Genomic DNA, 22,508 nt, shown 5'->3' with positions numbered 1-22,508 from the left:
GCACCCACTCACAGGAGCATGGCATATCACCCAGCAGCTGGGACTAACGTAATCACTACTGTATTAGGATGGCAGGAGCTGCATTTTTAGCTGGATGTATTTATATGCTAAAATGGAACACACAAAAATTAAAGTGCTACAACTTTATTTTGTACATCTCTCAAGTAAATAACATAAACAAAATCTATTTTCTGTCATAGAGACAGATGAATGAAGGACTTAATTTTGACATAACATCAGGTTATCTTATACACACACATTCCGCAGCACATATCCTAACCCACTGCTCCATGCTCCTTCCTCACTATCTACCCCATTTGTGTCGCCCCTGTCTGTCTGCCCCCCTGCCTTTAGAATGTAAGCTCTTATAAGCAGGGCACTTGTCCCTCGCGTGCTTCTCCTATCCCTACTTATAGTATTATTTATTCCTAACTCCCCAATTGGCACCCAACATTTGGTTGCTGAGACCCTGCTGCTTGTGTTATGCAGTTAAACTATGTGTTAAACCATGTCCTTGTCCTGCATTGTTTTGTTTTACTATTAACTGTTTTTCTTGGTGCTCATTTATGTACTGTGTAAGGCGCTGTGGAACCTTTGTGGCACCATATAAATAAAGGATTATAATAATAATAATAATAATAATAATAATAATAATAATAATAATAATAGTCCGGATACCCATGTCTACATAATGAACATATCAGCGTTTGGGACAGGACTAGGGTTAGGCTGCGGTTAGGGTCAGGTTGTGGTAGGGTTAGTGTTACATAGTATTGTCTGCATTCGTACCGCCAACATGCATAATGTTGACATGTCGAACATGCCAAAATGACATCACTGTTGACAGAACATGCCGACGTTGATGAGCTGACTTGGTGAATGTCGATCTTGTATACCACACCCAGTTCACCATATCTACTGTTCTATGTTGTTTTATAGTATCTCTTAGACATATTTCTTCTATTATCTTTTATTACTGACAAGGCTACTTGTGATTATTATTATAGTTGGCCAATTGTATCAAACAACATTTATAATTAATAATAACACTAGTTTTAAACTATTGCTAAAATGTTTCTTTGACTTCTGGATGCTACCATTACATGCCAAACAGCATAAAGGAGTGTTCCATGCCTTGTAGCCCCTTCCTCCACCCTCAACCCCTTCCCCTTCCCTCCTGTCATCAGAAACTTAAAGACAGACTACATGTAATGCTGCCCAAATCCATTACACAGCACTATATTTGAGCTCTATTTAAGAACGTCTGCTTTATTGTGAGCTATTATGTTTTAGATAATAGACAGTTCCCTGCTGTACAAAGGAATCAGGTTATTTTTTTGAACATCCCCTTTAAAGAGTAATTACCGCAAAGACCGAAATTCTTCAGTTTCAGATTACTTAGATACACGAGAGTACATCTAACAAAAGATTAAAGATACAGTAGGTGAGTAGTTATATTTGGATAATAGCTGCAATAGGTTTATTGCGATTATTTATAAAAATATAAAAAAAATCCACAAAAGGCATTGCAGCCAGGACTGTAAGTAGCACACGGTGTAAAACAAACTACTCATTAAGTATTTACAACAAGTAATGTAGATTAATGATAAATGTTTGAAACTAGACTCCATATTTAAAGATTTATTTTTATGGCATAAATTCTGCTGACACAGCCATTGTAGTTGTAAGATAATTGTGTTACCTTATCATTTGAAAATTGTTGTATTGAGTAGTGCAGGATATTGCCTCCAAGATTTTGACCGCACTGCTCCCCACCTTTGGAACTCTCTCCTTCTCCCCATCAGTCTCTCCACCTCTCTACAATCCTTCAAACAGGCTCTCAAGACCCACTACTTCATTGACGCCTTCCAGCTCTCATCCTAACCCGCTACTCCATGCTCCCTCCTCCCTGTCTACCCCATCTGTGGCACGCCTGTTTGTCTGCACCTCCCCTTTAGAATGTAAGCTCTTGCGAGCAGGGCCCTCTACCCTCTTGTGCTTCTCCTTACTTTATTTTCATCTACTTCTTACTCCCCACTAGGGCACCTAATACTTGGCTGCTTTGCTCTGTTGCTTATGTGGGTGTTATAGTCACCAATGTAGCAATGTATATTATACCTGTCCTTGTCCTCCATTGTATTGCATTGTTCTGTTAGTCACTAATTTGGTTATGTACTTTTGTAAGGCACTGCGGAACACTAAATACATGATAATAATAATAATAATAATAATAATAATAATAATAATAATAATTGCAAGTGCCTTTGGCATGTCACAAAGTTTGCAGATCTTGTGCCTACAGAATCTTTATAGAGCTGTGCAGAGTTGTGCAAGGTGAAAAGTAAAGTGACATTCATATTTTGGACAGCATGATGGGTGGACTAGGGTCAACTATGAGCACCCAAAGTGCTGCGGGACATGTATTAGTTGTATGCCTTACTATGACAAAAAGCCATACGAACAAGTTAATTTACAGTAAAAATTGGCTGCTCATAAATAGTGAGGGTATACCAGATTTACCAAAGGCTTTTAGGCCATGCAGCCAGAAACTGACATAACATTCAATTCTCTCCAATGGTGGATATTCCAGTACAGTACTGAAAACATGTTTGCACCCCAGTACTGGGAATGGCGAGTGCAGGTTTGCACCCCAAATCTGGGAGTGGCGAGGGCAGTGGATTTTTTACTTTGTTTATTTGGTTAATTTTTAATTAACCCTTTTGTGATCACAGCTTTCTCATGCATCTCTGTGCAATCTCATTTATATTAACCTGTCTCAGCTGCCTTTTTGGTAGAAGTAGGGTCCTGTGATGTGGGCTGCAGGCTTAAATGCATTGATCAATCCATGAACCAAAACCCCATTATTTATGTATTATTGTGAGTGATTTAAAAATGGTGAGTGCTGAATTTTCTGTTTTTATTTGTATATATATATACAAATAAAACACCCTTGATAAAGTCTATCTGACGAAATGCGTTGGGTCTTCCCAGACTGCACCTCTCCTGAAAGATAAGCATCTTACCATCTTTTACTTTATATATTTTTATCTTTTTTAAAAACAAATATATATTATATATATATATATATATATATATATATATAGTATGATTTTATTTTAGTGCTGTTTTATTATTCCATCTATTTCTAGCCTACTTTTACAGTGATATTTTATGGAATATATTTTATGTCTGATTTGTTTTCACTAAATAAAACTGATGTTATATTTTTAACACACTTCTCAGTCATAATTTTATGGGCTTGGTCCACCAGAGGTCGCTGTCACCCTATTTTTTGTCTTGCCAATTGTTTATATAGGCTACTTACCATCGCCTATTTTATTTAGGGTTGAGCTGATGCCCAATATTACCATTGGGAGTGTCAAATACGACTGAGTTCTGCTAAATTGTGTGATGAAGACTGTTGTACTGTGGCGTTGTCTACATCCTTCATATAATATATCTATTTGTGCAGGAGAGCAGCATGGGCAGGCATGCAGGACAGGGAGTGGGTGTGCTTGGGTATGTGCGCAGATGCTGCCTCGACACGCCGGGTTACTCACTGTTTAATGGGGGGAGGGGCCGGGCTCTCCATTTCCACACTACAGATACAGCGATACACGGACAAGTCAGCAGGGGCAAAATAGGTAACCCAAATTTTTACTCAACGTTTCGGGGTACGGTGACACCTTCTTCAGGAACCCACATATATGTGTGTTCCTGAAGAAGGGGGCACCGTACCCCGAAACATAGAATAAACACATCGGTGGTTTACCTATTTTGAACAGTCTCCAGAGTGCCACCTGCTTTCCCTCTATATTTGGTATGGCATTGCCCTATGAGGAGGGCACCCGGAGCAAGGTAGTGGCCTGCTGAGGCCTGCAGAGTGCTGGACACAAGTTTGTATATATATATATATATATATATATATATATACACATACACACCACACATGCATATATTTATATACTTACACATATATAGATATACACATACATACATATATCCACACATGAACACACATGTATACAACATGCATGCATGTGTCACACATACATTACACACACACTCACATACATACATACATACACACACAAGTCACACATACATTACACACGCACTCACATACATACATACATACACACACAGGTCACACATACATTACACACACACACTTACCTTGCAGCATCTGCAGACTGTACTGATTGTGGATGGGATGGAGGGACGGGTAATGGCAGACAGGCAGCATGTTATTAAGCTCCGCCACCCCTCAAGGCAAAATGCAGCGGTTCGCGGATAAATCGGAAAAGGGCGGGTCCCAATGACACAATACTAATGGAATTGCATCATATTGGCTCTGCCTCCAACAGGCTGGGGGAAGACCTGCATTGCAGGCAGCAACATGCTGTTCTGCCCTATTTATGATGACTGTGTGGGGGCCCCCTAGGTGTGGGGCCCCAGGGCATACATATGACATACAGTACTGTAGAATATGGTGTTATTCTGACTACAAGCCCACTGCATGTTCACGACAGGACAGTTCTCTATTGTGTTCAGCAGCGGCTCCTGCCCTCTTGCATGAGGTGGGCTGCCACTGCTGGACCGCCTGGCTGGGTCCCAGGCGCCTGTGAAAGGAAGAGAAGTGGCTTCCACTGGAAGCTGCTCTCTGCTAATAGCAGCTCAGACTGACGCTTCCATTGGGAAGTCACTGACAGTCACAGTGTAGCCAGTACAGTCACGGACGGCAGCTGTCTCACTGAAGTGGTGAATTTTACTGGGGGGAGCTACAGCCCTGCGCTAAATTGAAAACCATAAATGCCCACAGTACAGTATTTCATGTACAGAGAGAATCAGGCCAAGAACATACCATGCCGACCAATAGAAATGTTCCTGTACACTTGCAACCATGGGCATATCTATAATGGATGCAGGGTGTGCAGTGCCCACTCCTCTCACCTGCACCTGTACATTATAATGACTTTTCCATAATCTAGTGCTGCAGAAATCACCGGATACATACAGTAGCCACATCCCCGGAGACCTGCGCATGTGCCGTTAAAAAATCACCAGGAAAATGGCGTGGGTGCCATGTTCCCGGAGACCTTTTAAAGTGCAGTGTGCCAGAGACTACCTTGCAACTGCACCAGAGAGTGGATTCCATCTGGAGACTGCACACGGGCCCTCTCCTCCCTTAAACCACTCCTGCAACTGACGTTATAGGAAACAAAGTTATCAAAAAAGCTGCACTTCGGTATGAGCAAAAGATACAGACGTTTGGGACAGTCACTGAAGTTCAGAGAGACTTGTCTGCGTTTTTCATGAAGGTTTGTGTGGGGGCAGCAGAACCTCAACAACACAGAACTTAGATCTTGTCAATATGAATTTTTAAATGTGTTTTTAGATACTATGGGCTCTATTTACTACAATCCGCATAGTGAATGCGGATTGTAGTGTGATATTACCGAGTGAATTCGCATTGCGAATTCAGGTAATATCACAGGGATTTACTATAAATCCCTTGCAGGGATAGAGCTTGCGATAAAGCTCTGTCCCTGCGGATCCCATCCGCACTCTAGTCGCGGTATTTTCAGAAAAAATACCGCGACTAAGAGCACGCGCATGCGCCGACCGACCACCGCTACTACCCCCCACCGATGCTAAGCCCCGCCCCCCAAGCGCGAAGCCCCGCACCCACGATCGCGGACCCCCGCGACCCCCCCTCCCTTCATTACACTTACCTGCATCCTCCTGGCCTCCGGTGGTCTTCTCCGGGCTTCCCGATCAGGTGATCTCCCATACTGCACTGGGGCCCGATCACCTGATGACCGGGCCCCAGTGCACTGTGGGAGACCAGCTGACCGGAGAGGAGCCATCACCGGAGGCCCGATCACCGGTCCCTGGATTCAGGTAAGTGAAAAAAAAAATGTTTAATTTTTTTTTCTTTTTTTTTACAGTAATCAGCTTGCGGTCTACTTAGACCACATAGCTGATTACTGGTACAGGCTCCCGCCTCTGCTCTCCCCGTTAGAGCAGAGTGGGAGCCCGGTAACCGGGGGAGACCCTGGATAACGCCACCTCCAGGTGGCGTTATTATCACAGGGCTTCCCCCGGTATTTTTTTACAATTTATTTTTAGTAACTTGCACACAGATCACATTTCCCATTACAATTATGGGAAATGCGATCTGCTTTACTAAAAATAAGTGATACTGGGGGTTGGAGTAGAATTTTACTAATTCTACTCCAATTGCCCTGTAATAAATACAGGTGAAACTAAAATAATGTGAAAAGGGTGTGAAAACACCCTTTTTCACTTTATTTTAGTAAAAATAATGTTAATAAATAGAGCCCTATGAAACAGAGAAATAGCTCTGCACCACACGTATCAACTGACTAAATTTACACAGCTCGAGCTCTTGAAATAGTAATGTGTACTTTCCACAGGCTGTTTTTCATCAGACCTCTGTGTTTATATATTGAGGCTTCTGTCGCAATCGACAAAACAGAACCCTGGTTCATTTTTCCGAATAGCTACTAACACAGTACTCAGACTGTGCCCTGATTTCTTCATGCCTGGCATACGGATTAGGAAACTGCCTATCTTCTTTTAGATAGTAATTAGTTGCCAAAACTCCACATGGATTTGGTGACCTCCTTCTCTTCATTCTCATCTCAAGACAGATTTGGAACCCAATGGAATGTGTAATACACCAGCATTTATAAGGTAGGACTGCTCTGTAAAAAGTCCTGCTGTTATGTTTTATATACAGTACCACAGGGATGCTTTGTGTGAAGTATTTGTTCTGTGTCTCATTGTGTGCCAGACGTAAAGTATATTGTTAACTTGTGATTCAATAGTTTAACATCTTTATATGTATATTTAAATTTGGGATAATACTATATATTGCCAATGCCAACATTAGACAAATCTAGTCGAACGCCTAAAGTTAAAATGGTTAAGGGGCACCAAAAACACTTAATGAGTCACATAATGTGCCCTGTGGCAGCCTCACATGAAGTGTTGTCTTCTGACATGAAGGAGAAGCAACCACCAGGTTGGGCTGGGTACGTAATTTCTGGTACACAGAATGTTGTCGGTCAGAATTGCGGTGCTGGAATCCGGATGGTTAAAATATCGATGACTGCAGGTAAGTAATTTATCCATAACGCCTAACCCTAACCCACCTTTCCCACAGCCTAACCCTCCCGCAGCCTAACCTTAACCCTCCCCCTAGTGCCAAACCGGGAAAATATTCCTCGTCTCACGGGTAGGGGGCATGGCCTCACAGGTAGGGGGCATGGCCTTCCGGCCTGAACTCATGTTATTGTAATCCCTCCTGGGGTTCTGGAGGTGCTGACTGTCTCCGGGGACCACTCTTGTGTGCACTGCCGGCTCCCTCACTTTGTCAGGAGCCGAGTGCTGCACATAATGCTACAGTGCAGCACCCGGATCCTGTCACTGAGGGGGAGTTGGCACTTTGGTGTTACCCCTCGACGGGTGACACACCAGGTGCAGCCCGCACCCCCCTTGTGATGCCTCTGGCCTTCATCACCCAACTGCTAAGGTAAGAAGCAACATGAGTGGGGTGTAACTCCAAAGTGTGACTGGGGCACCACCTCAAGTACAACCAGCTTTGCTGTTAGCTACAACATAATTTGTATTTTTACCTTTTTTTTTAAGGAGGGTTTAGTAAATTAAAATTGTCATTTTAATGGAAGTACACTTAATTTTGTAAAAAATAATACCGGTAGGGAACCCTGTGATAATAACGCTATCAGGAAATGACATTATGCAGGCTTATCCCCCGTTTTGCATATTCCAGCTCAGCCTACCCTGCCTGCTGACAGGGAAAGCAGAGCCTGGAATAGGCTTCTGTGATCAGCCTGTGTGTGTATGATAGACCACAGGCTGATTATAAAAAAATAATAATAAACACTAACCTGCACCATGTGCTTGATCATCGGTAATTGGTGAGCTCCTCCATGACTTCATTCAGCTGATCGCTGGTCTCCTGGTCCATGACCCCAGTTAGCTGCTATGAGATGTCAGTTCACAGCACAGAGAAGCTGAGAGGGGTCTATCAGCAGGAGCCTGGTGTTCAGCTCACCTGTGTCATGAAGAAGATCACGATCACTGTGCAGGTAAGTGTTAGCTAATGGGGTGGAGATCATGCTGGGGGGGGGGGTATGTGAGTGTGTAAAATTTACCTTGATAAGTGAGGTGAGGGGATTCGCAGGGATGCAGCTTTCTCATAATTTCTGTCCCATCATGCAATACTTGATACATCCTTGCAATGTACTCAAGTATCTCTGTGAATTTGGGTGATATTATCACATCCCATCCGCATCTGAGTTGAGGATTGTGATACATATGCCCCATAGAAACCTATGGAGGCAGTTTTTGCGTTTATAAATGAAGCAACTGCAGAAGATATCTCCAATATCTGATCTGAAACCCTTTTCATATTGGAGATGCATATAATCTGTGGGATTTACCACAAAAATCCTTTCATAAATATGTCCCTTTAAAACAATACTTGCAATTGTAGTGTGTACTCTCACAAACTTATCCTTCCCTATTTATTACAGTAGAGCAGGGGTGGGGAACCTTTTTTCTGCTGAGGGCCATTTTGATATATATAACATTATTGGCAGGCCCAGTGCAGACCACACCCCCTCCTTGTGATGTCACACAGGGGCAGAGCCACAATCGCTGGTGAGTACAGCAATCCTCAGGATGCTCCGGGAGCTGTAAGGGCCGAGGTGTGACCGTCTGAGAAGCTCCAGATGGCACTGCTGCATAGATTGTGGCTGCAAGGTCCCAGATGAGGCTAGCAGAAAAAAGCTCAGAGGGCCAGACCAAATGATTCCGGGGTCCTTATACGGCCCCTGGGCCAGAGGTTCCCCATCCCTGCAGTAGAGCTTTGCAGAAAGCTGTGACTACTGTTATTTTGTTGAAACATAGTTGAACCAATGCTACTGTATTCTGAAAAAACAAGTAATCATAATTGCTGGAGAAAAGATACATTTTTTAATGTTGTTTATCCACAACACGATGGCAGATAAATGAATAAAAATATTCCCAACACATCAAATCACTTGTGGTAATAAAAAATAATAATAATAAAAAAAAATACTCATCTCAAATCATTTTTCCATAATGCAAAATGAATTTAAGACATTATTCACAGTACGGCTTTGCCTTCATAGTGATAATGTACTAAAAATACAAAAAACGTAAATAAGCAAAGGAGTTTCAAAAGGTGGCAGTTTTGTACTAAAGAAAAACCATCATTAAATATATTTTAGTTCTATTTACCTTTCATCATCGCTTAAAGTGTATTACTGTGGAAAGACAGCTTCATTATGTTGCTGTTATCTGTTCTTCACAATGCAGTTCTTTGATGTTTTACTGCCCTAATGTTGCGAAATGAATGGTGGTGTCATTTATATTACAAAATTAAGTGATAGTTGACGAAATCACCGGGATGGCTAAATTACAGACAATGTGGGCAGCCCTACAATGATTTCAGTTATCAATTTTCATTTATAATACATAACAGACATATTTCTACATTTCTGTGAAAAATAATGTAATAATCGGTAAATTGGGATGTTGTTATTCCGCATTTCCACAGCATAGGTAGTGAGAAGCTTTTTATTACTCATATTCAGATGTTTTTCCTCCACTGAGAGATACATATTGTGGTGAACTATACTAGCAGAGTATGTATTCAGGAACAAAAAGCAGCAGATATTCTTCCTTACAGAGTTATGGGGAGATGTATCAAAGCTTGGAGAGAGATAAAGTGTACAGAGATGGGGTCTATTTACTAAGCCTTGGATGGAGATAAAGTTAACGGCGATAAGGTACCAGCCAATCAACTCTTAACTGCCATGTCCAAGGCTGTTTGCAAAATGACAGTTAGGAGCTGATTGGTTGGTTCTTTATCTCTCTCCACTTTATCTGTCTCCAAGCTTTGATAAATCTCCCCTTAGTTTTCTTGCCTTTCCACAATGCACTCTGGGAGCTATTCATTAAAATGTGTGGGGGTCAATGGAATTTAAGAATCGAACTGTGGTGGATACCATTTCACTGGAGCAAGTCAGTTTTCTTCCAGTGGCAAGACAGCTGCTCACTGTTTTTAACTGCACATGAGTGAACTTAGGGCTTGACCTAGCAAAGATCGCTGTTGCTAAAGCATATGTAGATGGCCGATTGTTGCGTACTGCACATGTGTACGCATTGCAGTGCTCATGTGCAAAGGCACCAATGCGATCACACTGCGATCACAGAGACCACAAAGAGTCATCGCAGAATGATTGACAGGCAGTGAGCGTTTATGGGTGGTGACGGGGGGTTGTCGGAGAAACTAAGGCGTGCCTGTCCATATGAACGCCATTGCATGGCCGTGCATACATTAGCCTCTGTGATTGCATACGCAGCTTGAATACTCACTGCGTGTGAGGAGGTTAGCAATTTAGAGGTAAGATCAGGGCTGCTGTAATTCTGCGTGAGGAGTCGATGGTACTCGATGTTTCTGATGTTTGAGGAGGTTTGCAAGGTACTTGATGTTTCTGATGTTTGAGGAGGTTTGCAAGGTATTACGGATGTGAGAGAGGGGAAGTGGGCGTCTGCATGTTGTCCGTGCAAGCACTTTGCGATTGCGTGCATTAGCATTCTTTCACAGTAGACCTGCATGCGCGATTGCATCAGCGATCCTTGCTGAATCAGGCCCTTAGTGCATGCGCACAGAGAGGGCCAGACCTATTTAAACTCCAAAATTCCTTCCAATAGGAAGGAGCAGGGCTCAGTGAGCTAACACCATCAGCGTCAATTCCCGCAATCAAGCTGCAAATACTATCAGTTTTAGTAGCTTGATGAACGGATGGTGGACACATCGAGCCTCCAAAGGTGACAGGGCCTGTTACATAAATCGTGCATAAATAACTGTAAAGTGTTATAACCAAATAGGGGCAGACATAAAAAGAGACAGAATTAGGTAAGTTAAGAGGTGCTACTTATCGTTAGTAAAATATTCCTAAAAACGAATTAGTCCATAAACTAAAATTTGTCGCTTTCTCCCTTCTCCTTTAGTTCTTCTAACTTATTATAACTTTACTTATAACTTCTTTTTAACTTCCAGCCAAACTTGTAAAGGTCTTATACAAATATGTTAAAAATACAATTTCAGTGAAGACAAAATATTTTGTACTGATTGTTCTGTAGGAAGGCACCTGAACAGGGGCGTTTCTAGAGAGGAGGGGGCCTGTGTGCAGTCTCCGACAAGGGCCCCCTCCTCTCCGCTCGCCGGCTGGCAGCGCACTGAGTTGTGCGCGGCCAGCGCTGGAGTTATAGACTCTGGGCGCTAGAGTGTGCCCAGAGTCTATAATGAATGCACAGGTCACCAGGAAAATGTCCCTGTACTGTGCATGCGCAAACAACGGGAAAATGGCCGCTGCGGTAATTTTCCAGTCGTTTTACAGTGCCATAGCCCCATGCCGACGTGGGACTCCGGAGAGGTAAGTAATATTATGGGTGCAGGGTGTGCAGTACAGGGCCCCCCTGGACCCAGGGGGCCGTGTTCCCCGCACACCTTGCACCCATTATATATACGTCCCTGCACCTGAACGAGGAGGTAGTTGAAATGCAGACTGTTGGGATACCAGCACTCAGAATGCCGGCACTGGAACCCCGACACTAATCAGAATCCCAACGCCGGCATCCCAACCACTGGCATCCCGATGGTAAGTAGCGGTGCTAGGGGGAGGGTTAGGGTTAGGGCTTAGGGTTAGGCACTAGGGAGATCAACAAGAAAGCATTTCACCCATGCCGGAAGAATCCACTCTGACTGCATCTCAGTCATGGATATCCTTGATGACCTCTAACATGCTAAAGTATTTCAAAAACACCATCCAGTATTGTCCGTCCTGGCCCTCTAACTAAACCGAAACAGCAGTGAGCAGCCCAGCATGTGCCTAGCTACACGGCTCACTTTTCATAAAGTTGTGATTAGGCACTAGGGAGGGAGGGTTAGGGTTAGACACTAGGGGGTAGGGGTAAGTTTAGGGTGAGAGGTAGGGTTAAGGGTAGAGTTAGGAAACTTACTGACAAGTGTCGGACATTCTAACCCTGTCAGGTTGCTGGCATCGGCACCCCAAACCCAACACCTTATGAGTGCATTGAGGAGCACATTATCAGTTGTGGATAGCCCCAACTGCACACCAGCCACAGAGACAAGAATTTGGCAAATGATCTACTGCAGTAGCAGTGACTCTATCTGACAAGGGGGATACAGTCAGTATCCAGGCGGACGTGTTGCCGGCACTGATATTACCGGCGCTGGAATCCCGACGACTATCACAATGCCGGACCCAACATCCCGACCGCCATGATATCGAAGGTAAGTAGTGGGTGGGGGGGAGGGTTAGGGTGCGGGGTTAGGGTTAGACTCTATGTTCAGGTACTGGGGGGGAGGTTAGGGTTAGGGTAGGGAGAGGGGGAGGATTAGCATACCGAACAATAAGTGTCAGTATGCTAGCCTTGTTGGGATGCCGGTGTTGGGTTTCCTGACAGCTGGAATCCCATACTGATTCCTGACAAGGATAAATACAATTAAAGTAATGTGCAAGGGGAATTCCAATGGTTTAGAGCTGCCTACAGATGTGTCCTTGTACATGTAGCCTGAATACACTATGGACCTCATTCAGACCCACTCGCAAGCACTATGTGCTCACAAGCGGGTCGATGGTTGTGCATTGCGCATGCGTGGCGTGCACAATGCGCGTGTGCAAGCCCCGTAGCGAGTGAGAAATTCACTCGCTCTGGGGCTTGCTACAAACGGGGTGGCTGTCGATGTTAATCGACAGCTCGCCCCATTTTGTAGGCGGGGTGGGGGGGTGGCTGGATAAACGGTGGCGTTCCTGAAGGAACGCCTGCCATTTGTGGGCGGCCCTGCTGACATCACCAATGATGTTAGTAGCGAGCTTCCGGCTCTATTAGAACCGGAAGCTCACTGGGGCTTGCGGCAGACAAGACCCTACCACAAAGGTCTCGTCGCAAGCCCGATGGTCGCTTTTGCGAGTGGCCAGGAGGCCGGCTTGATAAAAAAGCTGACACCCTCATTCAGAGCGAGCGCTCGCTTTTTGCGAGCGGCTCTGAATGAGGTCCTATGTGCCTAGCGTGCCTAGTGTGAGTCAGCCGCCAAGTCCCGTGCGACTCTGCTAGTGCCGGGCATCTTTTTCACCGAAAAATGCTTGTTAGTCGCAATGCAATGCAACTAAGACACACCTTGTGACTGCACTAATTAATTTGATGTGCAGTATCAAAAAGTTACTCATTGTAACGAAACATGTTGGTGAAGGAAGGCACCCAGCAACAGTGATTTTACTCTCTCGTGGAGATTCCCCTGGACTATCAGCTTACAGCGCCCAGGACAGAGCAGAGTGATCGTGCAGCTGCTTTGCCAAAAACTGGACAGGGTGAACACCGCTGACAGCACGTCTGCTAGCTGCACTGACTGTGCACAGAAGATCACTTGGTAGGATAAGACTGGGAAAGTTTTTCAGTACTTATTGTGCTGGACCTGAGAGGTTAATCACCAATTTCATGCAAAAGGGACTATAAACATCTTTTAAGTGTGCATTTTATGTTTGTCCTATTAACTGATTACACCCTGCAGATCCTTTCTTAATAAACATTTATTTTATTTATATATATTTTCTTAAGTTATATATATATATTAAACTTTTTTTTTTAAACTTATTTTTATTGCTATTACTTAAGGCATATTTTGGGTATTTATTACACTCAACTATAGCGCTTTCTGGTACCACACATAACACTTGTACATAGGTGTGCGACTGAGCCTGTAAATTAAGCACAATGGAAGTTGGCGTGGAAAAAAGCCACGGCCGCTGCACCGTAGCACTATATGTACAGGGTCTGTAAGGGGCTGTTTGCCATGACTGCATCAACAATACAGGAGGACAGATCTGTAGGATCCAATGTTGTCTCATAATGACCCTGGATTTAGTGTGTATTGGAAATAGAAATTGTTTGTAGTCATGTCAACTTTTTTATCATATTAGTAAATGTGAAATAGTGACATTCTCTTTCTATGTGCAGCTTTTCTCCCAGGCCCTGGTACTAGATTTGCAGATTCTGTAAGTGGTGCTTAATTCAGGTTACAGCACATTTTTGTTACCAATCTTCACCTCCTGTGTATTCCTTTGTCCCTGGGCTTAAAGTAGACAGGGACAGTGTAACCTGTAGCTTATGAGACCATTTACAGCAGCACAGTGTATATCAGGAGATGACTATGCTGACGGTGATCTGCCCAATTAGTGGGAACATTTGTAAATATGACGAAGGCAGTGTCATGATGTGGACATGGAGTAAGCAGAAAGTCACAAACTGAGGGTCCGATTCACTACGGATCGCTTTTGCGATTGCAGCTGCGATTATGCACGCAGTTCTGCTGCAAAAATATGCTAATGTCTACAACTGCTCACCCAGCACAGAGACATCCACTGCCGCTTTCTCACATCCGTAAGACCTCACAGTCCTAAGTATACATCGGTAACATCAATTAACATCGGACCCTCACGCAGCAGGTCTGACCTGTCTCAGAAATTGCAACTCTCGTCACACGCAGTGAGCACACAAGCTGCATAGGCCATCGCAGTGGCTAATTTATTCACGTCCCGGAAACGGCATTCAAACGGACAGGGAGGCCTGCGTTTCTCCAACCACTCCCTCATCACCACCCCCAAACACTGACATCCCTTCACTTCATCTTCGATGGCTTTGTATCTGTGTACGCGATCGCAGTGCGATCACAGTGCTAACTCACGCATGTGCAATGTTGTGCATACACATGCGCAGTACGGACCATCGGCCTATCTGCATAGAGAGTTGCAATTGCGATCCTTAATGAATCAGTTAGATAGCTGAAACGGAGTCCTCCAACATCAGTAATGCTGTGTACACACTTGCAGATAAACTCTGCAGATTGGATAAACTCTCTAACATTCCGAGCGATTATCCAATCAGTGTGTACCCTGTATACACTGAGCAATTGTTAGCTCACTGTGGGCCTGATTCAGAGGCGCTCGCTGTTTGCGAGCACTCGCTCTGAATCAGGGCGTTTTTTTGTTTGTTTTGGCCTCCAGGCCGCTCGCAAAGCTGCAGGCTTGCGTCGAGACTCTGCGGGAGGGTCTCGGCTCCCACAAGCCTGAGTGCACTTCCTGCTCACTGGGGCTCGCACATGCGCATGCCGGAGGCGGAGCATGTGCAGTGGGAGGACATCGACCTGTTTGCCCCGTGTGCTTTCTTCAAGGGGATTGGGAGGTTGGGATCACAATTTTTAAGCAGGACATACTGTAAAATCCGACCTCCCAAACCAACCATTGCAGGAGTGTTAAGAGTCATTTATCAGCTGATTATCCTGAGTACACACTATACAATTATTGGACTGATCATACAATTTTCAGCCAAAAGCAACTCTGTATGAAACATGTTTACCTAGGATAAAATACACATTCATGGAAGGACACGTTCCCATGCTCCCTTTTTATGTGTGTGCTTTAAATATTTTTGGTCAATCTATTTTTATAAAATGCTGATATAGAGATGTGCGGGTTCGATTTTACTCAGTTCTTTTCGCCAAATTAGCACAAGTTCAGATTTATCTCATTGGCTATCCAAAACATGTGCAACTCGGTTTCCAGATCTGAATGTAACTGAGCCAAAACCGAACCGCTCATCTCTAGTATATTATAATACTATACTATTTCTACATCAGATGTTTTTGCCACAGGAGTATTATTGTGTACAAATCTTTATGGGAACATTGTTTCTGGAGCAGGTGACGAACGTAACTAATTTACACATTGTTTCCTATACAATAATGATTATTATTCTGTATCAACTCCTAACAACACATGGCCTTTACAGTCTACAAGTGAATTCATGTACAGTAAATACGCAAGACCTTTAAAATAAAATAATACACATTGTTACACAGCCGATTGCAGTAAAGTCACTTTACTAAATAGGCTTTTTATTAAAAATGTTAAATTGGATATTTCTTGTTTAAAAAATACATCATGCAGAGAACGTCTGTGGGTGATAATATCAGGAGCATGCTATTGCCATGTCGCTACATGACTTCTGGTTTTATTTTATTATTTAATGAGCTGTAGAGCACATACAGCATGCTACATTTCCCATTCTAATTTTCTGTTCTAAGCTGTGTGTAAGACTTGATAAATGACATGACCATGTGACCTGGATATCATGTGACTCCTCCTTTAGCTGTACACAATTCCATTTACAGTTATTTTACATTAAATTATATTTAGTCCAAGCTGAGAGGTAACAAACACCAATTTTCCCAGGATTCTACATTATGTTTACTTTAATAAGCCAATAACAGGAAATTCCAATGCAATCACATTGTATGTAAATTTTTTCCTACGTTCCATGTCTGACAAAAAATTCATTGCTATCATACGTTTGATGGGTTTTGATTTGTTAATAAGGTTTTTCCTTTCTTTTAACGATCAAATTGTTTTTTCTTGGTATATGTTTCAGGCCTGAATGATTTATCATCACTGCGTTACTATACATTATAACGGTATACAGCATGAATGCAATGAAAGAGTAGGATGACGTGATTTCAGTTACAAATGAGATCTGTAGTATTTGCAATCATTGAAGCCAGCTTTGAGGGTGCTGTGGGTGCTTGAGCTCCTCCAATATTAGTGTTGCCTGTAGTCATGCCTATGTAGAGCATTTGTCAGCCAAATGGTGGATGGAAAAAGTTGGCTCCCATGACTGCAATGTACATAAAGTGGGTGTTATGTTGATTTTAGGCACAATATAAGGGAAAACTAATGTTCAAGTTGATGGGTTTGAATGCAATGGGGTAATGCAATTGAAATTTTTGCAATTCAGTTAGAAATCCGTGATCACTTTATGTGGCAAAATCAAATTTTTGTGAGCACTCCCTGAGTAGGTGAAAATATGGGTAAGTACTTATTTTAAGGTAGAAATGTTGGGAGATAATGCGGTAGCTCTTGTACACCCCTTCCTATGATTAATAATGTATTTGGAGGTATTTAAAAAGTACAATTCGGTCAACAAAGACGTGATTTTCTCTAAAAAGCTCAAAAATATTGTATTCAAACAAAGTAAATGTTTTTTTTTTTAAAATAGATGTGTACAAAATTGTGGTACAGTAAAAAAAACATCAGGAGGTTCATCTTTGTCAAATTAGGTTTAAATGCAGAGGTAGACATAAAATCTAAAACAGGAGATCGATATATGTTGTAAATAGATTAAAACAAATAGGGTTTCATCAACTTAAAAACAAGGCTGAATTAAGGTTGGTGGTGGCCTGGGCAACTAATTTCTTTGGGGTCCCCTACCAATAAAATTGTCAATATTATTTGCAGGCAATGTTTTTAAAAGTGTAATGTGTACATGCTCCCAGCACCAGTGTCCCCAACGCTGTGTGAGGATAAAAATTTTTACTGAATCTCATAACTGTTGATTACTTTTACTAGAGAAATAGTACATAAGGAATAGCAGTGCCCGGCACTGATCTCTGAAGATATCCTAGCCAGAGGGAATGTACAGAGCCTTTCAAGGACATGTTGCAGGGTCAACTGGATATATACAATAAGATAGGATAGTACTCATCAGGCCCAAGGGGATAAGAATTTGTATGTGAAGGAGGGTAATTAACAATATCAAAAGCTACAGACAGCTCTAGAATAATTAGCAAGATTTAATGATCTTCAGACCTTCAGACAGGACACTATTGGAATATAGAGATCTAGCAACCTCAATGAAAAGTAGAGACAAACTTCAAAGTTCAACAGAGAGAAGAGAGCAAATGAGCAAAGACCAAAATGTGATGGAATTTCCAGGAGGGGGAAATGTACTAAGCTCTAGAAAGTGATAAATTGGAAAGTGATAAACTACCAGCCACTCAGCTCCTAACTGTCACATTCCAGGCTGTGTTTGAAAAATGACAGGAGCTGATTGGCTGGTAGTTTATCACTCTCCAGTTTATCACTTTCCAGAGCTTAGTACATCAATACATGACCTAGAATATGATGGTGGATAGTGTTGAAAACTGAGGAAACAGATCGCAAGTAGTTGTGTGAGAAATTAAATGTTCATATTGAGGAGTTTATATGCAATTTACTTCAGGATAATTGTAAATATGGAGCATAATCATAAGCAGCTAAATCATATTTTTACTTTTAATCATTTTACACACGGAAGCATGGTGAAGTGAGAATGTTCTTCCTAACCGTAATGTACTCCTTACTTCTTTCTGGATTGTAATATTTTTTTACAAGTCTGAACCATACAGATGTGTCCTCATTCACCTAGCATTTCTGCGCTAATTCATGCAAGACGCAATGTTCCGCTTAGATGTAAAATAATGAATAACAAGTTTTGGACTTTTATAATATAGCGTTTTTGTTTTTTTGTAAACTGCATCGCACTCGCACACACACAGTATTGTATTGCACTTAGAGTTCTTTGCCCGCCATCATGGAAGTGTAAGTTCACACGATGTTGCAAGGCGGGATGCATGAGTATATACAATAAGATAGGATAGTATTCCACAGGGGCAACATGGCCCATGGCACAGCTCAGTCATATCGACCCCCAGTCTCTTGCTTTTTCTCAGATTTGCGTCCATGTGGTATACAGGCTGCAAGAGCTCTGTGCTTTTATTGCATTAGCAGTGTGACATAAGTTCAGTAAAAAAATATACTGAGCAATAGGACACATAGTGCGACTCAGTCACATTTTTCAAGGCATTGCCAACTGAGGCTCTTTGGCTCCATTTGAGGATAGGTTAGTTAGTACATACCTGCATTAATAGAATGCATGAATGTTCTATTTCATAATGAAACAATGTCCCTATTGCTAAATCAATATAGTTTATGGGGCTAACAGAATAAAAAGCAAAAAAGGAGATGGGGCTTAAGCCAACTACACGGGTCAAAGTGGTTGCATGGAAGACAGTCAGTTTGATAAGAGGCATAAAATGATTATCTGTTTGAGTAATGACCTCAGGGATTCTACAGAAAACAAGGAGGAGGAGTCAACATGATATCCAGGTCACATGGTAAAAATGTGTTCTGGGGGCACTACAGTATGGTTAACACATTTGTGCTGCTGGGAATATTTGCACCTGATTCTTTTTAATAACATCACCAGCATAATGTATTCACAATTTTAGTAGTAGAGGCCCCCACAAGTTAATTGCCCTGGGGCTTATTTAGCATAAAACTAGTGCATAACACAGTCACAAATAGTTGAAACAATCTTAAAATATATTACTGTAACTAGACAATAAACTTCTTGGGAAATTGATTGATTTGGCTGGCGAAAATATCTGCTTGTGTAATAAGACTGATGTACAACATACATATATAGTGTTGCCATTAAAATTACAGTCTTATAGAAGAAAGTAAAAATTGCTTACTCATACTTGCCTACTTTTGAAATATTTCAGGGAGATTGTGAAAGCAACACCTACTATATGAGCGTGGCGGTAAAGTGGGCGTCCACTGCTACATCTGAGAGGCGTCCCATAAAATTCACTTACATCAAAATATAAACGATTCCAAAAGCAGTTAGTAAGATCTATTTGTTGATGAAAACACACTGATGCTTTCCAAATGTATGTAGCCATAGGGATCATTGTGCCTTATAACTAATGCAGGGAAGTTATACTAATGATCCCATTTGAATGTACAGTATATATCTCAGTTTTTTTTTAATATGACAGCTACATAATGGGGGTAAGGTGCAATCAGGGAGAATGGTAGACTCTTCAGGGAGACAGGGAGAGTGCTACTATTTCAGGGAGTCTCCCTGACAATGAGGGAGAGTTGGCAAGTATGGTGCTAAATTTAATTCTTGATATCAGTATGAGAGTATTGGGAGTAAATTTACTAAGATGTGAGTTCTATTAAGAAGTGATGTTACCCATAGCAACCATCACTTCTTAATAGAACTCCCAGTTTATTTACAGTTTGGTGGATTACATTTATTCTCTAGAAGTAGCACTCTATAAACACTTATTGTTTGGCTACAAACTGATCTGCGAACAATTCTCAAGGAGACTTGAAGGGCATCAAGATTAAGGTGAATGTCAGTTACACAAACACCTTGGTGGTTGTGATGTGAATAAATAGGAAAAGCAGCCAATACAGGATGGGAATGGGAACCACACGGAGATAGAAAATGATGGATGAGAAACAACGTGAGCTGGAAATTTGTGATAAGCAATAATTATAACCTTAATAGGTTTTTGGCTTCAAAATTTAAACTCTATTCCCTGATCAAACAATGATTAAGTTATTTTTAAAACAGGCTGAATTGTGCCACGGTTCACATTCTTCGCTTATGGATTGTCAAGATACAGAAGAGATCTGACTTTCACGCTATAAGATATTATAATTAGATATGTTAGACAAACTTTAATAATGAACACATTAGACTGACAAAGGAAATAGGCTTTAGGCACTAAACTATTTACATTATTTGAGTTTACAAATAAAAAAAAGTAAAACCACATACTTGTATATAAAATTAGACTCATACAAAAATAGGGAGCTGTCAACACCCACAAAACATGACATTTGCCAAAAAGGAAAATGTACGTTTCTATCTTTGGCTACTGCAATATTAAAGTTATTGATATTGCTACAGTATTTTTGCAATTTCATATGTTATTTGGTTCTCTCATACTGTATTTACTGTTTGATGAATATGTGTCTAAACAGTATTCCTCACCTTTATATATACTAAAACACTGTGCACTGACTCCATCTACAGGTCATTATCATAGTGGCACGTGCTTTATGTTCTATGGGGCTCGGCCATAAATGTACAAAGTGCCTTAATTCATATTTTCCTGAGTATTTAAGTACTATGATTTAGATAGATGGATAGATAGATAGATAGATAGATAGATAGATAGATAGATAGATAGATAGATAGATATTCATAAACACACAATAAACAAGAAACAATATTTTTCAATCACCAATAGTCATTAACATAAAAGTAATAAAGTAGTTACGTGAATCATCTTAACATAAAAAAACAAAGAAATCTGAGGCGCTTAATCAGAGTTTTGTCTGATAATTTAATTACCATGAATTTTATCTTTACCAACCCACACATGTATCTTAGAAAAACACCACATGTTATAAAGACTTGATATAAACAACTAAAACCTTTATGTAAGTGACTGACATAGCCTGCTTCTGGATTTACGAAGCTGTATATGTTTTACTGACGCTTGTTTTCCCAACAGATAAACATGTGTTAAATAAACTACTGTATGCTGGAGGGGTTCTAGCAGTGATCAGTACATGCCCGGAGGAGAGAACATATGACTTTCAAAGTCATCTCCAAGCTTTTCTCTGAAACCTTGATTGCATCTGATTTTTTGCAGGCCCCTCTGACAGTGCTGCAGCTAAGACTTATCTTAACGATTCAAAAAATCAGTGACAATTTTTAAACAAGAGTCGAAAAAAAAAGTTTCCATTGATTGACTAGACCCAAGAAAGAGTTCATGTGTATTTTTGGTAACCACTGACAGCAAAAAATTCCATTAAAGAATATATTCGCAAAATGATCCACTTGCTGGTAGTGCATGCCTGTCCTATTCAATTCAGTTGTAAATATTTCAAAAATAATTGTCTAGACTAGTGCAGTATATACTAGTGCAGTATTTATCATGTCATCAGTTTCAAATATCATATTTGTCACATACAGTATAAACATTAAAAAGCATATTATGAGCTGCATATGATCAAAAGGCTCGGCCTGTGTCACATCAGAAATGCCACAGTGATTCATTTCTGCTGTACCCTCCAATCTGAACTCTTTATATGCAGATATGAGGAATTTGTGATCATATTTTATATTGTAGAAAAGCAATGGGTTAAAAAAAAAACAGTTCCGTTGATTTTTTTTTTTCAAACTAGGCAGAAGGGTCACTGTGTTTTTGGTACACACATAAATCAGGCAATAATGTACAATAACAACGTTTTTTCTGCAACTGTGTGTCGTGAAAGTCATGATAGGGAAATCCACTCACCTTATTTCTGTTAATATATTTAAAAGCAATGTCCAGGCCCACAGTATATCAACCAAGATGTTTTTTCTCTTCATGGCAAATGTTTGGGGCTGTAAATTAACATAATTGTAGTCAATAAAAGTTCATGATAGATTAAAGTTTGTTTCTCTGAACTACGGACATGCACTGCAGGTATACCTTTCCACAGAGGTATGCATAGCTGATATAGAGAACCAGATTAATCATTGCACTACAGAAAAGATCCTCTGTCAGACTGAATATATATATATATATATATATATATATATATATACACAATATAAGTATTTAAAATAAAATAAGTGTCAGTTCTTTTGAGAGAACTGGTCCCAACACAAGATATGTT

The 22,508-nt window shown here is 41.3% G+C and overlaps 1 protein-coding gene across 1 annotated transcript in view; it reads right to left on the bottom strand.

Moving 5' to 3' along the window:
* The window catches only part of GABRA1 (gamma-aminobutyric acid type A receptor subunit alpha1), a 131,846-nt gene extending 109,619 nt beyond the window's left edge, over positions 1 to 22,227 (bottom strand). Inside the window, exon 1 of the mRNA XM_088475064.1 lies at positions 22,145 to 22,227. Coding sequence (XP_088331190.1) covers positions 22,145 to 22,218 — 74 coding nt within the window. The 5' untranslated portion in view covers positions 22,219 to 22,227. The remainder of the gene's footprint in view (positions 1 to 22,144) is intronic.
* Positions 22,228 to 22,508: the final 281 nt, after the last annotated feature.

This window comes from Taudactylus pleione, unplaced genomic scaffold (genome assembly GCF_031769625.1).
Source record: "Taudactylus pleione unplaced genomic scaffold, aTauple2 ptg000161l, whole genome shotgun sequence".
Lineage (NCBI taxonomy): Eukaryota > Metazoa > Chordata > Amphibia > Anura > Myobatrachidae > Taudactylus > Taudactylus pleione.
The sequence above is the reverse complement of the archived record's forward strand: the minus strand, read 5'-3'. Positions and strand labels throughout refer to the sequence as shown.